Source organism: Taurulus bubalis, assembly GCF_910589615.1.
Source record: "Taurulus bubalis genome assembly, chromosome: 5".
Lineage (NCBI taxonomy): Eukaryota > Metazoa > Chordata > Actinopteri > Perciformes > Cottidae > Taurulus > Taurulus bubalis.
This window is the reverse complement of record NC_136593.1, coordinates 4,218,505-4,231,878: the sequence shown is the minus strand read 5'-3', so window position 1 is coordinate 4,231,878 and position 13,374 is coordinate 4,218,505. Positions and strand designations below refer to the sequence as shown.

The window sequence follows — 13,374 nt, the reverse complement described above, 5'->3', positions numbered from 1 at the left end:
CTCGCTCACCCTCTCTCTCGCTCTCTCTCTCCCGCTCTCTCTCGCCCCCTCTCTCTCGCTCTCTCCCACTCACTCACTCTCCCCCCCCCCCCTCTACCTGTGCAGGTGTAGAGAGCGGTAAGCCGACTCATTTCACGGTGTTGACGAAAGGAGCCGGTAAAGCACCGCTGGACGTTTCCTTCTCCTCCCCCGTCAATGACTTCGACATCATCGACAACTACGACTACTCCCAGACTGTCAAATACACACCTGTGCAACAGGTACGCCCAAAACCTCCCTCATTATATAGACTCACCTGTACATCAAATACAACCTCACATGCTGCTGCTCATAACGAATACCTCTGACACGCTAAATACACAGAAAAGTTTTCAGTGGATTTAAAAAAAAAAAGCCAACATGGCCGTAGCGTCGCCCCCATTCTTCTTGTGTCGTACGTTACCTGTGAGGTGTGTTGACATGTTGTGTGTGTGTGTGTGTGTGTGTGTGTGTCTGCAGGGGGAGCAGGCGATCACGGTGAAGTTCGGAGGAGACGCCATCTCCAAGAGCCCCTTCACGGTCGGCGTCGCCGCCCCGCTGGACCTGAGCAAAGTCACCTTGGACAACCTGGAAGGAAGTAAGAAACCTTTTAAAATGTTGAGATTTCTCTCAGTAAATAAATGATGCTTTTCTTTTTCATTTGCAAAATTATAAAAATGTCTTTTCAGGACCGGAGGTGAATCAGGAGCAGCAGTTTATGGTGGACACCAAAGGTGCCGGAGGTCAAGGTCGCCTGGAGGTGTCGGTGGTGAGTGTTTATCTCAACGTGAATCAGTTGTTGCTTTTTGGTCTTTTTCACAGGATTAGTTTCCCAAAATAAATGAAATGAAGACGCTGCATTCACGGTGTTGTTGTGTGGGTCGCTAGATGAGTCCCAGCCAGCGGGCGCTCAAGTGTAAGACGGAGCCTCAGCCCGCCAGAGCCGGCCTCAGTCTGGTCCGTTACACCCCCACAGAGGAAGGGGTCCACGCCGTCAACGTGTCCTACGACGGACACCCGGTCCCTGGGAGCCCCTTCCCCGTGGAGGCCCAGCTGCCTCCGGACCCGAGCAAGGTAACAAGGTTTTGTTTTTTAAGAGTTTTTATTGTAAAAAAAATAAAAAGACAATACATAGACATAACATTAAGAGGGCGACATGTACAAATAAAAAGACAAGACATAACAACACGAGGACGACAAAACAGTGAGACACAGGCCAACAAAACATCATATATTCAAGGTGTGTGTGTGTGTGTGTGTGTGTGTGTGTGTGTTATTTCATAAAAAAAAAAAAAAAAAGTATAAATAAGAGCAGATTTATATGTATGCATGTACGTGGGTTACAATTGGGTATCAGGCTAAAAATATTAATAATAATAATAAAAAATATGGATATTAATAGAATGAGTCAAGTTTGGACATCGGCAGCTTTTGTGTTTCCTAACCTCCTTAAGGACAACCGTGAAGCTCCAACTCTATTTCATTTATATTTTATTTTCCTTAAAGTTGTAACCCTTTGATCTTATTGTATTTTCATGCATACATTCAACCAAATACATCTTGTCCTGTGTCTTGATGGCATTTTTAATTATATTTTTTTATACTAAACTATAATATTTAGGGAGAATACAGAGGAAGAAAAGAATAAAAACATTTCTAAGAATGTGCGTGTACAATTCTCAGACTAAAACGGTCACATTTGACCTTTCATTGTCTACTTGTTTGTGGTTAAAAAAGGAAACCAAGATGAACAAACTAACAATACGTTACATGGCCGTCTCCCCTCCAGGTGAAGGCGTTCGGCCCCGGCCTGAAGGGAGGCCTGGTGGGAGACTCTGCAGAGTTCACCATCGACACCAAGGGCGCCGGCACCGGCGGTCTGGGCCTGACGGTGGAGGGGCCGACCGAGGCCAAGATCGAGTGTTCGGACAACGGGGACGGCACCTGCTCCGTCTCCTACCTGCCCACCGAGCCCGGAGACTACCTGGTCAACATCCTGTTCGAGGAGGTCCACATCCCCGGCTCCCCGTTCAAAGCCGACGTCCAAATGCCCTTTGACCCCTCGAAGGTGGTGGCGTCCGGGTCGGGCCTGAAAAGAGCCAAGGTGAGCTAAAGATTACGCTTTTTTAGAGAGCTGATTATGGCAGTTGAAGCTCCTGCATTTGAGCCTCTGACTCTCAGTGGGAAGTCTGATGGAGCTGCTTGTGTCTGTGCAGGTTGGAGAGACCAGTGTGGTGAACGTGGACTGTTCCCGGGCCGGACCGGGTCAACTCAGCCTGGAGGCCGTGCCAGAGTCCTCGCCCACCAGTCCGACTGGCTCCGCCCCCGCCTCTGGTAACGCCAGTAACCAGTATACACACCGTTAGCGTTACATACTGGTGCTCGAATATGAAATATGTGTTCGTCCTTCCAGCAGCTATTTGGTTTCAGGCATGCAAAGAGTTTTAAACTACACATTTAGGAAAATGAGAAAAACCTCTGAGTCTTTCTATCCTCCGTCAGCTCTCTAAAGCGCACTAATGAACATGTTTTCATTCAGTTTGTTTCACTTGCACCAGGGGCTATGTGCCACACTAATACACAGTCTGATGCATAATTGCCTAAATGGAATGGGAGGATTGAATAAATGAGGCATAAAGTGTTAATTGAGAGCTTTAGAGGTGCTGGTAGGTGGATTTCAGAGCCTGGCTAGCAGTTTCCCCCTGTTTCCAGTCTTTATGCTAAGCTAAGCTAACTGGCTGCTGGTATCTGAACGGACAGACATGATTCATATCAATGTTCTCATCCAAGCTTTTGCTTTAAATTCTTCATATATTTTGGGACAGTGATGTTTCTGTGAGGTCCAGCAGTCGTAAGCAGATACTGCTGACCTGCTAGAAATAACCACATGAAGGGATTTCATTATCTGTAGCTCTGACCTTTCATTGGAGGCAGGTCGGGTCCAAATGATCTCTAGTCTGTCTGTCACTCTCCTATTTTATTGAAATGAACTAAAACAGACTGAAAGGTTGGAAGAGAAAAATAAAACACCAGCATGGTCCTTTAACTAGTAAATGTAAGAAAAAAAACATCAAATTCTACAACATATCTTTACCACGACTAACGTACTGTCGTAGTCTTTAACGCACCGTAGTGTTCCCTTTGTGTGACCCGTGTGAAGATATTCAGTCATGACTGCGTGACCGTGTGGTTTCAGGCGTGAAGGCGCAGACGGAGGTGGTGGACAACCGAGACGGGACGTACACGGTGACCTACGTGCCCCTGACCTCCGGCATGTACACCCTGCTGCTGAAGTACGGGGGCAAGGCCGTCCCCGGGTTCCCCGCCGCGGTGATGGTGGACCCCGCAGTGGACACCTCCAAGGTCAAAGTGTTCGGACCCGGAGTGGAAGGACAAGGTGCATTGTTTTTTTTTTTGTCTTTACATTAAAGGATATTATTAACATTTTCGAAGAGGACACAACATTGCTGAACAGACGGAATCCAAAGTATATCCACGCCGTTAAATCCAAGCGGCTTATTTTGATGCTTTCTTGGTTTGAAACGCAATATTTACTTTTTAATTTAATGTTGGACTTTCTGATGAACTCATTCATCAGTTATGGAGCAATATGATTATCGTAAGGTGTTTTATTCATGCAATGAGTATACAAGCTAATATATAAGATAAAATAATCCTTTATTAGTCCCGCAGTGGGGAAATTACAGGATTACAGCAGCATTGCTCACAAGTGAATACAAGATTTAAAAAATCAAGTTATATAAATAAACAGTAATAGAAAACATTAAAAAAAACAGTAAAGAATATTAAATATACAGACTGAATAAAAAAAGTATATAAAAGTACTTAAACGTATTGCACGTAAACCTGCACATATATTCCTATCCTAAATTCTTATAAATGAAGTAACCTTCAAGATAATTGAATAAAAAGAAGAAAAAATATGTAATATATATTTCATTCACACTTGTAACCCTCAACAATAGTTTTATAAACAATCCTTATGAATGTGGCCAAAATTCACTCTCCTTTTTAGCTCCATTTTTGGTCCCCACCAGCTGCAGAGACAAACGTCTCTTTAGCTGCTAACTGCTTCGCTATGTTCACCGGCTCGTCTCGAACTGTGTTTGGTGCTGAGCAGGTGGTGCGCTGTGGCTTTTTATAGCTTTTTTTTCCTCCTGAAAACAAAGCCAGAAAAGTAAAGTTGCAGCTGAAACTCACACTTAAAGTCAAATCTATAGCTGAAAAAAAAAAAGTGAGGAGTTTGACAGTTTAAAGCGGTGACATCACAACTTGCAGTCCCTGAAGCTCCAAAAAACCCCAAAGCGAGTCTTTCATTAGACTCCGCTGACGTCCTCTGGGTTCTGAGCCTCCTGCTCAACCAGGACTAGTAAAAGTGCCTATTTTTAAACACGGGCTTCCTCCCTCTCTCCGGCAGCTGTCTTCAGAGAAGCCACCACGTCGTTCACGGTGGACGCCCGTCCTCTGACGCGGCGAGGAGGCGACCACGTGAAGGCGGAGGTCAGGAACCCGTCCGGAGCGCTGACGGACTGCCAGATCACCGACAACGCCACCGGGATCTACAACGTCGACTACACTCCCTTTGAGAACGGTAACTGCAGACGCACGAAAAAGATGGGACCCTTTTCTATTTACCTGTAACCATCATCATCATCATCACCATCATCTGTGTATTCCAGGCGTCCACAGCGTCCACGTTCTGTACGACGACACGCCGGTTCCCAAGAGCCCGTTCAGGGTGCCGGTGACGGAGGGGTGCGACCCCAGCAGGGTGGTGGCGACCGGCCCCGGCCTGCAGCAAGCGCTCACTGGCAAACCCAACAACTTCAACATCGTCACCAGGTACTGCTGCTAGTTTTCTTGCAATGCAAAAGTCTCAAACCTTCCGTTGCTGATTCCCGTATCGCTCCGTCACCAGAGGGGCCGGTGTCGGCGGTCTCGGCATCACCGTGGAGGGGCCGTCGGAGTCCAAGATGTCCTGCAAAGACAACAAAGATGGCAGCTGCAGCGTGGAGTACGTCCCCCTCACGCCCGGCCTCTACGACGTCAACATCACCTACGGAGGAGAGCACATCCCCGGTGAGAGGTCGGGGTTTTGAGTGGAAATCCTTCAACAAGGTCAACAATAACAAGGTCTTAGTCTCTCAATGCGGACGAAGACGTGTAGTTTCATTTAGAAAACGGCTCTATTTCATAAAACAGCTGGCCGCTGTTGTTGTTCAGCAAAACAGGAGGAAGTGATGCATTTGTTGGGACTATTTTCAGCGGCGGATTAATCCACATTTGGCGCTGCAGTGAGTGTTTGTGACTCATGTCAATCATTGAGGCTCATTTGTGTTTTTAATAGTCTTATATCGTTGTTTTTGTTCATTCTTCAGCACATTTAAATTACTAAAATTTGGGAATTACCAAAACAATATATTTTTGTATTTAATCTAACCATTTGCCAGTAACCATGTGTGTCTCTAGATGGCGCTCTGAGGCTTCCCAGTGATTGAGAAAAGATGGTTTTATGGCACAGAGGAAGAAGTTATATCAAGCTTTGGATGCACTACAAATATAGATTATTACCTATATTTTCTTTGAATCTTGATACGCTCTTATTTCTGTTTCCTAAAGAAGACCCTTTGACGTTGATTCCCGTACAACATTTAAAACATGTGCTCAAGAGTTTCTCAGTTAATGTTAAAAAGGTGTCGTCGGCGTTATTGGCTGATAAAAGAAGCGGAGAGTGTTTCGGTTTAATGTTTTAAAGATGCGGTTGAAGGAAGAAAAGCCGTTTAATTGACTCTGTTCAGGAAAAAGCTCAGCGTGTTTCCTCGTCCGGCATCCTTCGCTTCGCAGCTGTTGCTGTGTGAAGGCAGCAGGAGGTGCAGAGAGCTTCAGGGCGCAGAAACCACATTACCCAGAAACCACGTGTGACGGCGCGATGAAGTTTATAGAGCAACTGCAATTAGCCGATTGTTAAAGCTAATACTTCCTCTTCCCGTTGCTTTCAGGAAGTCCATTCAAGGTCCCGGTGAAGGACGTGGTGGACTCCAGCAAGGTCAAGGTGTCTGGTCCCGGCGTGGGGTCCGGGGTCCGGGCCAATATCCCACAATCCTTCACTGTGGACTGCAGGAAGGCCGGCGTGGCCCCGCTGGCCGTGGCCGTCTCCGCCCCCAAAGGCGTGGCGGAGCCCGTGGAGGTGACGGACAACGGGGACGGGACTCACCTGGTGTCCTACACGCCGTCTGTGGAGGGGCCGTACTCTGTGGCCGTCAAGTACGCGGAGGAGGACGTGCCCCGCAGGTACGGAGCGGTACTGCAGTGCACAAGAACTGAGGTTCAGGAGGAAGTGTGGAAACGGTTGTATGCGGTTTTAGTTTTAGTTGTAAACGGCAGAAGGCGTTCAAAGATCTTTACACTTCAAGTCTGTGGTAGTGCTGTCTGTAGTAAGTAGTTGTGTCCGTAGTAACATTGTCTGTTGTCTCTCCAGTCCCTTCAAGTTCCGGGCCCTTCCCACTCACGACGCCAGCAAAGTGCGAGCCAGCGGTCCCGGGCTGACCAGCGGCGTCCCGGCCAGCTTCCCCGTCGAGTTCAACATCGACGCCAAGGACGCCGGCCAGGGCCAACTGAGCGTGCTCATCACCGTCAGTCACACACACACTTATACACACACACTTGTACACGCACGCACACTATTATACACTCACTCACACACACTATTGTATACAAACACACTATTATACACGCAATCTGTCCCTCTTCCGCTCCAGGACCAGGACGGTAAGCCCAGGCAGCCCAGTATCCACGACAACGGCGACGGGACGTACGGCGTGTCTTACCTCCCCGACCGCGCCGGCCGCTACACCATCGTCATAAAGTACGGCGGTGACGACATCCCGGCCTCGCCCTATCGAGTCCGCGCCGCGGCAAGCGGAGACGCCAGCAAGTGCACCGTCACCGGTACGGGACCTCAGATAGATATATATAAAATACAAAAAACAAAAGTATTTTTTTACATATAATATAAAAAAACTAAAGTATTATTTTTTATATATATATTATAATTAAAAAAATAAGTTTAATTGTTTTCTATATATTATAATTAAAAAAACAAAAGTATTATTTTGTATATATTTATTATAATATAAAAAACTAAAGTATTTTTTAAAAATATATATTATCATATAAAAAAAGTTTAATTTTATTATATATATATATATATATATATATATATTATATTAATACTTTTATTTGTTGAACACTGGGGGGAGTAAAACTATTAAAGAATCTAAAATGTCCTCTTCCCCGGCCCAGGTCCCGGCGTGGGTCCCACGGTGGGCATCGGTGAGGAGCTGGGCCTGGTGGTGAACGCAAAGGCTGCTGGGAAAGGGAAAGTGAGCTGCGTGGTGGTCCAGCCCGACGGCAGCGAGGTGGAGGCCGAGGTGCTGGAGAACGAGGACGGCACCTTCGACATCTTCTACACGGCGCCGGCGCCCGGCAACTACGTCATCTACGTCCGCTTCGGAGGGGAGAACGTCCCCCGCAGCCCCTTCAAAGTCATGGTGAGGAGGCTCAGTGGTGCATTGTGGGGGTTATGGGACATTAGGGATCCCAAATGGGTTCATGTATGTTCAGGAAGACAGGTGGCGATCTCACTGTTTTATATTTAATAATGTTGATGGAGATCCATCTTAAAGGACCAAATCCTACTTCCTCTCTGGGTTTTCAAATGTTTGAAAAGTGTGTTTTTGTTGTCTTTCCAGGCAGCTGCAGGTTTTCATTCATGTCAACATCATAAACGACTCAAGCAGGTTTCAAGAGTCGGCTTATCCATTTTTCAACTGTTAACATAAACTGCAGCACCACACAATGGGAACATAACATTTATAAAAGAGGCCCAAAAAAATCAGCTGATGCCGGTTTAAATGAATATTTGAGGATTAATTGAGTTGGTTGAGGATTAACTGTTTGACCTCATGCCTTCAGTTTGCAGATTTACCCACGATGCCACAGGTGTGTGTGTGTGTGTGTGTGTGTGTGTGCGTGTGTGTGTGTGGTCAGATTCTAACCCTTCCTGTCGTGTCTTCAGGCCACTGATGAGGTTCCCATGATCCAAGAGCAGACGTTTGGACAACAGGCCGCCATCCGAGCTGTGTGTACCCCAAACATGCACACACACACACACACTCAAGCGCACACCACACACACGAAAAACCACACTGAAGTTTACTTGCTTGAACATGCCATATATCTATTTGTGATTTGGGTGCAATTTCCCTTTTTAAAACGACACATTGACTCTCTCTCTCTCACACACACACACACACACACACTGCTCCTCTCTTCCAGGTGGCTGCTGGTTTATAACTTCACCTCTCTTTCGCTCGCCCGCTCTTCCTCCATGTAATTGCTTCTCTTTTTGTCTCAGCCAATGGGATCGCAGCGAACGCCTAACAACGTCTGTGTGATGTGTTGCGGAGGGCGTTGCCGTGGTTACGTGTGTTTGTGGACTTTATCAACATTTTTTTCCTCCCAGGGGGGGTTTGTTGTTGTCGTGGTGGTTTCTCTCTCTTTCATCTTCCTCAGTGCACTCTTCATCGCTGTGGCTGCATCAGTCATCATCATCATCCTCCTTCTTCTTCTCTGCTCCATCGCACTACACTTCCCAGGATGCCCCTTGTGTTTGTTTGTGTGTGGGGGGGGGGGGGGGGGGGGGGGGGGGGGGGGGGTTGGATGCTGCAGCAGCATGTTTCAGGTGGCGGACAGGAAGTGGTTTTGGGTGCTGAATAGACTCGTCACTCCGCCCCCGTCTGTCTCCTCCAGGTGACGTCAGAGCCGGTCAGCAGCATCAATGGAAGCGGCTTCAGACCGTTCGACATGGTGATTCCTTTCTCCTTCAGGAAGGGAGAAATCACAGGTGAGGGAAGCGCTGAGGCTCATGGGAACATCCGTAGTGTTTTTAAGGTTTGAAAAAGTATTGAATGATAATCAACAATGTTGTTCATCACGGCGGCGGAGCGATCACACTGCATATATTTAAGTGCAGGTATCAGCCCTAATAATAAGTAACAATTATGGCAATCAAATGGTAAATGAACAGAATATTTGTGCCTCTAACTCCTCCCTCTCAGGTGAGGTGCTGATGCCTTCAGGTAAATCGGCTCAGCCGGTGATCTCGGACAACCTGGACGGGACGGTCACAGTGCAGTACTCGCCCACCGAGGCCGGCCTGCACGAGATGCACATCAAGTACAACGGCACACACATCCCAGGTCAGCACACACACACACACACCTACATCTACACAGCTACACACGCCTACCTACAGCTACACACGCACACACGCACACACGCACACACACACACACACACATCTATACAGCTATACACGCCTACACACACCTACCTACAGCTACGCGCGCACACGCACGCACGCACACACACACACCTGCACGCACACACACACACACCTACATCTACACAGCTATACACGCCTACACAAACCTACCTACAGCCACACACGCACACACGCACCTACACACACACGCACCTACACACACACGCACCTACACACACGCACCTACACACACACACGCACCTACACACACACGCACCTACACACACACGCACCTGCACACACACCTGCACACACACCTGCACACACACCTACGCACCCCTACGCACCCCTACACACACAGACCTACACACACGGACCTACACACACACACACGCACCGACACCTACACACGCACCGACACCTACACACGCACCGACACCTACACACACGCACCGACACCTACGCACCTACACACACGCACCTACACGCACGCACGCACACATACACAGACTTACACACGCGCACCTACGCGCACCTACGCACACACACGCGCACCTACGCACACACACGCGCACCTACGCACACACACGCGCACCTACGCACACACACGCGCACCTACGCACCTACGCACACACACACGCACACACGCGCACGCACCTACACACACCTGCACCTACGCACACCTGCACCTACCTACGCACACCCCCTTACACACGCACTTACACACGCACTTACGCACGCACACGCACACACACACAGATCTCAGCATGGGGTTTAGTTGGAGGTGAAATAGAGACACTAGGTGTCCAGAAGGAGAAGTGCAGTCTAGATTTCTCGTCATTGAAACAAAGGTGAAGGTAAAAACAGACCCAGAGCTCAAAGTACGTGGACGATTACTTTTACCTGTAAATGTTAGTGTTTTTGTTGTACTTATGTGTGTGTGTGTGTGTGTGTGTGTGTGTGTGTGTGTGTGTGTGTGTGTGTGTTGCAGAGTCTCCCCTCCAGTTCTATGTGAACCACGCCAGCAGCCCCAACGTCACAGCCTACGGTCCGGGGCTGAGCTACGGCGTCGCCAACAAGGTGGCGACCTTCACCGTCTTCACGGAGGACGCCTCTGAAGGTACGTGGTCTCAGGACGAGGAGGCGGAGCCCCGAAACTTCTGCTTCAGGGACCTCCATCTGAAAAGATGTTGATCACTAGATAATAATAATTGTATTTATAACGCACAGACAAAGAGGTCACAAAGTGCTGTACAGTTTAAAAAACACAGTAAAAGATGGAGGAGTAAAAAACTCAATACAACAAATGGTGTAAATCGATAAATGACAACGGATAAAAAGCAGGTCATACAAACCGGTAATACTTTAACTTTATGAAGGATAATTATGGAGGAAGTAAAACGTACGATCTCTTATGGGCAAATCCACACATTGTAGAGACTCCAATAACACATATTTGCCTTTTTCCTCTAGATAAATGACAGAATGAGGTAGTTTTAGTTGTTAGAACTAGAAGTGGTTGTTTGTTGATCACATGTTGCAGAACAAAAGCCACCGCAGTATTTTCAATACTAGCGTTTGTTATGGTGATTATGTGGAAGTAAGGGGAGGAAGTTTATTTATTTTTTGTACATCTTTGATAACATCCTGTTTTAAATGTCTCTTCCTCTGTCTGTCTGTTCCTCTGTCTGTCTGTTCCTCTGTCTGTCTGTCTGTTCCTCTGTCTGTTCCTGTGTGTCTGTGTGTCTGTTCCTCTGTCTGTTCCTCTGTCTGTCTGTCTGTTCCTCTGTCTGTTCCTCTGTCTGTCTGTCTGTTCCTCTGTCTGTCTGTCTGTTCCTCTGCCTGTTCCTGTGTGTCTGTGTGTCTGTTCCTCTGTCTGTTCCTCTGTCTGTCTGTTCCTCTGTCTGTCTGTCTGTTCCTCTGTCTGTCTGTTCCTCTGTCTGTTCCTGTGTGTCTGTGTGTCTGTTCCTCTGTCTGTTCCTCTGTCTGTCTGTCTGTTCCTCTGTCTGTCTGTGTGTCTGTTCCTCTGTCTGTCTGTTCCTCTGTGTGTCTGTTCCTCTGTCTGTTCCTCTGTTCCTCTGTCTGTTCCTCTGTTCCTCTGTCTGTTCCTCTGTTCCTCTGTCTGTCTGTCTGTTCCTCTGTCTGTCTGTCTGTTCCTCTGTCTGTTCCTCTGTCTGTTCCTCTGTCTGTTCCTCTGTCTGTCTGTTCCTCTGTCTGTCTGTTCCTCTGTCTGTCTGTGTGTCTGTTCCTCTGTCTGTCTGTGTGTCTGTGTGTCTGTTCCTCTGTCTGTCTGTGTGTCTGTTCCTCTGTCTGTCTGTGTGTCTGTTCCTCTGTCTGTCTGTCTGTTCCTCTGTCTGTTCCTCTGTCTGTTCCTCTGTCTGTCTGTTCCTCTGTCTGTCTGTTCCTCTGTCTGTCTGTGTGTCTGTTCCTCTGTCTGTCTGTGTGTCTGTTCCTCTGTCTGTCTGTGTGTCTGTTCCTCTGTGTGTCTGTTCCTCTGTGTGTCTGTTCCTCTGTCTGTCTGTGTGTCTGTCTGTCTGTGTGTATGTCTGTTCCTCTGTCTGTGTGTTCCTCTGTCTGTGTGTTCCTCTGTCTGTGTGTCTGTCTGTTCCTCTGTCTGTCTGTCTCTCTGTGTGTGTGTGTGTGTGTGTGTGTGTGTGTGTCCAGGCGGTCTGGACTTGGCCATCGAGGGTCCGTCCAAAGCGGACATCAGCTGTGTGGACAACAAGGACGGGACGTGCAGCGTCAGCTACCTGCCCACTCTGACCGGGGACTACAGCATTCTGGTCAAATACAACAACAAGCACATCGCCGGCAGCCCGTTCACCGCCAGGATCACCGGTCAGAGTCCACACACACACACACACACACACACACACACACGCGCGCACACACACCCCGCGTGGTCTCAACCTGTGTGTCATGTGTTCAGAGGACAACCAGCGGCGCTCTCAGGTGAAACTGGGCTCGGCGGCAGACTTCTCTCTGGACATCAAGGAGACGGACCTCAGTCTGCTGACCGCCAGCATCGTGTCGCCGTCCGGCCGCGACGAGCCCTGCCTGCTGAAGAGGACGGCCAACAACCACATCGGTAACACACACACACACACACACACACACACACACACACACACACACACACTCCTTTTTCTTTCTCCTCTTCATACGTTTCCTTCATATTCTTGCTGTTTACTGCCACTCTATTCCTCTTCTCTTCCTCATCCCCCTCTCTTTACTTCCTCCTTTTTCTGTGTTGTTCTTCTTTTCTTTCTTCGACCTCGTTTCCTCTCTTCCATCCTTCCTTCCACTTCCTTTTCTCTCCATCCTTCCTTCCACTTGTCTTCCTCCCATTACTGTTGCCTTTCCCCCTTTCCTTCCTTCTCTTCCTCATCCCCCTCTCTTTGCTTCCTCCCTCTTCCTTCCCCTCTTCCTTCTCTTTCTCACCCCACTCTCCTTTCTTCCTCCATCTGTTTTGTCACCTTCCTTCCACTTCTCTTACTCATCGCCCTCTTTTCTTCCTCCCCCTTGTTTCCTCTCTCCCATCCTTCCTTCCACTTCCCTTTCTCTCCTTCCTTCCACTTGTCTTCCTCCCCATACTGTTACCTTTCCCTCTTTCCTTCCTCCTTCTCTTCTTCATCCCCCTCTCTTTACTTCCTCACTCATCTGTTTTCTCTCTCCTTCCTTCCTCTTCTCTTCCTTATCCCCCTCTTTTCTTCCTCCCCCTTGTTTCCTCTCTCTTCCATCCTTCCGTCCACTTCCCTTTCTCTCCTTCCTTCCGCCCCTTACTGTTACCTTCCCTCTTTCCTTCCTCCTTCTCTTCCTCATCCCCCTCTTTACTTCCTCACTCATCTGATTTCTCTCTCCTTCCTTCCTCTTCTCTTCCTCATCCCCCACTCTTTACTTCCTCCACTTCCGTGTCTCCTCTCTTTCTCACCCCACTCCTTTCTTCCTCCCATCTGTTTTGTGTCCTTCCTATCTTTTTCTCTTCATCGTCCTTTCCTCCTCCCCCTTGT

At 48.2% G+C, this 13,374-nt stretch overlaps 1 protein-coding gene across 1 annotated transcript in view; it reads left to right on the top strand.

The window, feature by feature from the left end:
* The window catches only part of flnba (filamin B a), a gene marked incomplete at its 5' end in the record, with an annotated part of 55,782 nt that overhangs the window by 32,742 nt on the left and 9,666 nt on the right, over nucleotides 1-13,374 (top strand). The window contains 20 exons of the mRNA XM_079218208.1: nucleotides 106-260; nucleotides 499-616; nucleotides 708-787; nucleotides 907-1,092; nucleotides 1,808-2,122; nucleotides 2,235-2,352; nucleotides 3,215-3,415; nucleotides 4,457-4,630; nucleotides 4,719-4,881; nucleotides 4,958-5,118; nucleotides 6,039-6,330; nucleotides 6,518-6,671; nucleotides 6,798-6,987; nucleotides 7,342-7,589; nucleotides 8,117-8,179; nucleotides 8,851-8,944; nucleotides 9,159-9,299; nucleotides 10,356-10,484; nucleotides 12,029-12,202; nucleotides 12,294-12,452. Of these exons, the coding sequence (XP_079074334.1) occupies nucleotides 106-260; nucleotides 499-616; nucleotides 708-787; nucleotides 907-1,092; nucleotides 1,808-2,122; nucleotides 2,235-2,352; nucleotides 3,215-3,415; nucleotides 4,457-4,630; nucleotides 4,719-4,881; nucleotides 4,958-5,118; nucleotides 6,039-6,330; nucleotides 6,518-6,671; nucleotides 6,798-6,987; nucleotides 7,342-7,589; nucleotides 8,117-8,179; nucleotides 8,851-8,944; nucleotides 9,159-9,299; nucleotides 10,356-10,484; nucleotides 12,029-12,202; nucleotides 12,294-12,452 (3,315 nt within the window). The remainder of the gene's footprint in view (nucleotides 1-105; nucleotides 261-498; nucleotides 617-707; nucleotides 788-906; nucleotides 1,093-1,807; nucleotides 2,123-2,234; nucleotides 2,353-3,214; nucleotides 3,416-4,456; nucleotides 4,631-4,718; nucleotides 4,882-4,957; nucleotides 5,119-6,038; nucleotides 6,331-6,517; nucleotides 6,672-6,797; nucleotides 6,988-7,341; nucleotides 7,590-8,116; nucleotides 8,180-8,850; nucleotides 8,945-9,158; nucleotides 9,300-10,355; nucleotides 10,485-12,028; nucleotides 12,203-12,293; nucleotides 12,453-13,374) is intronic.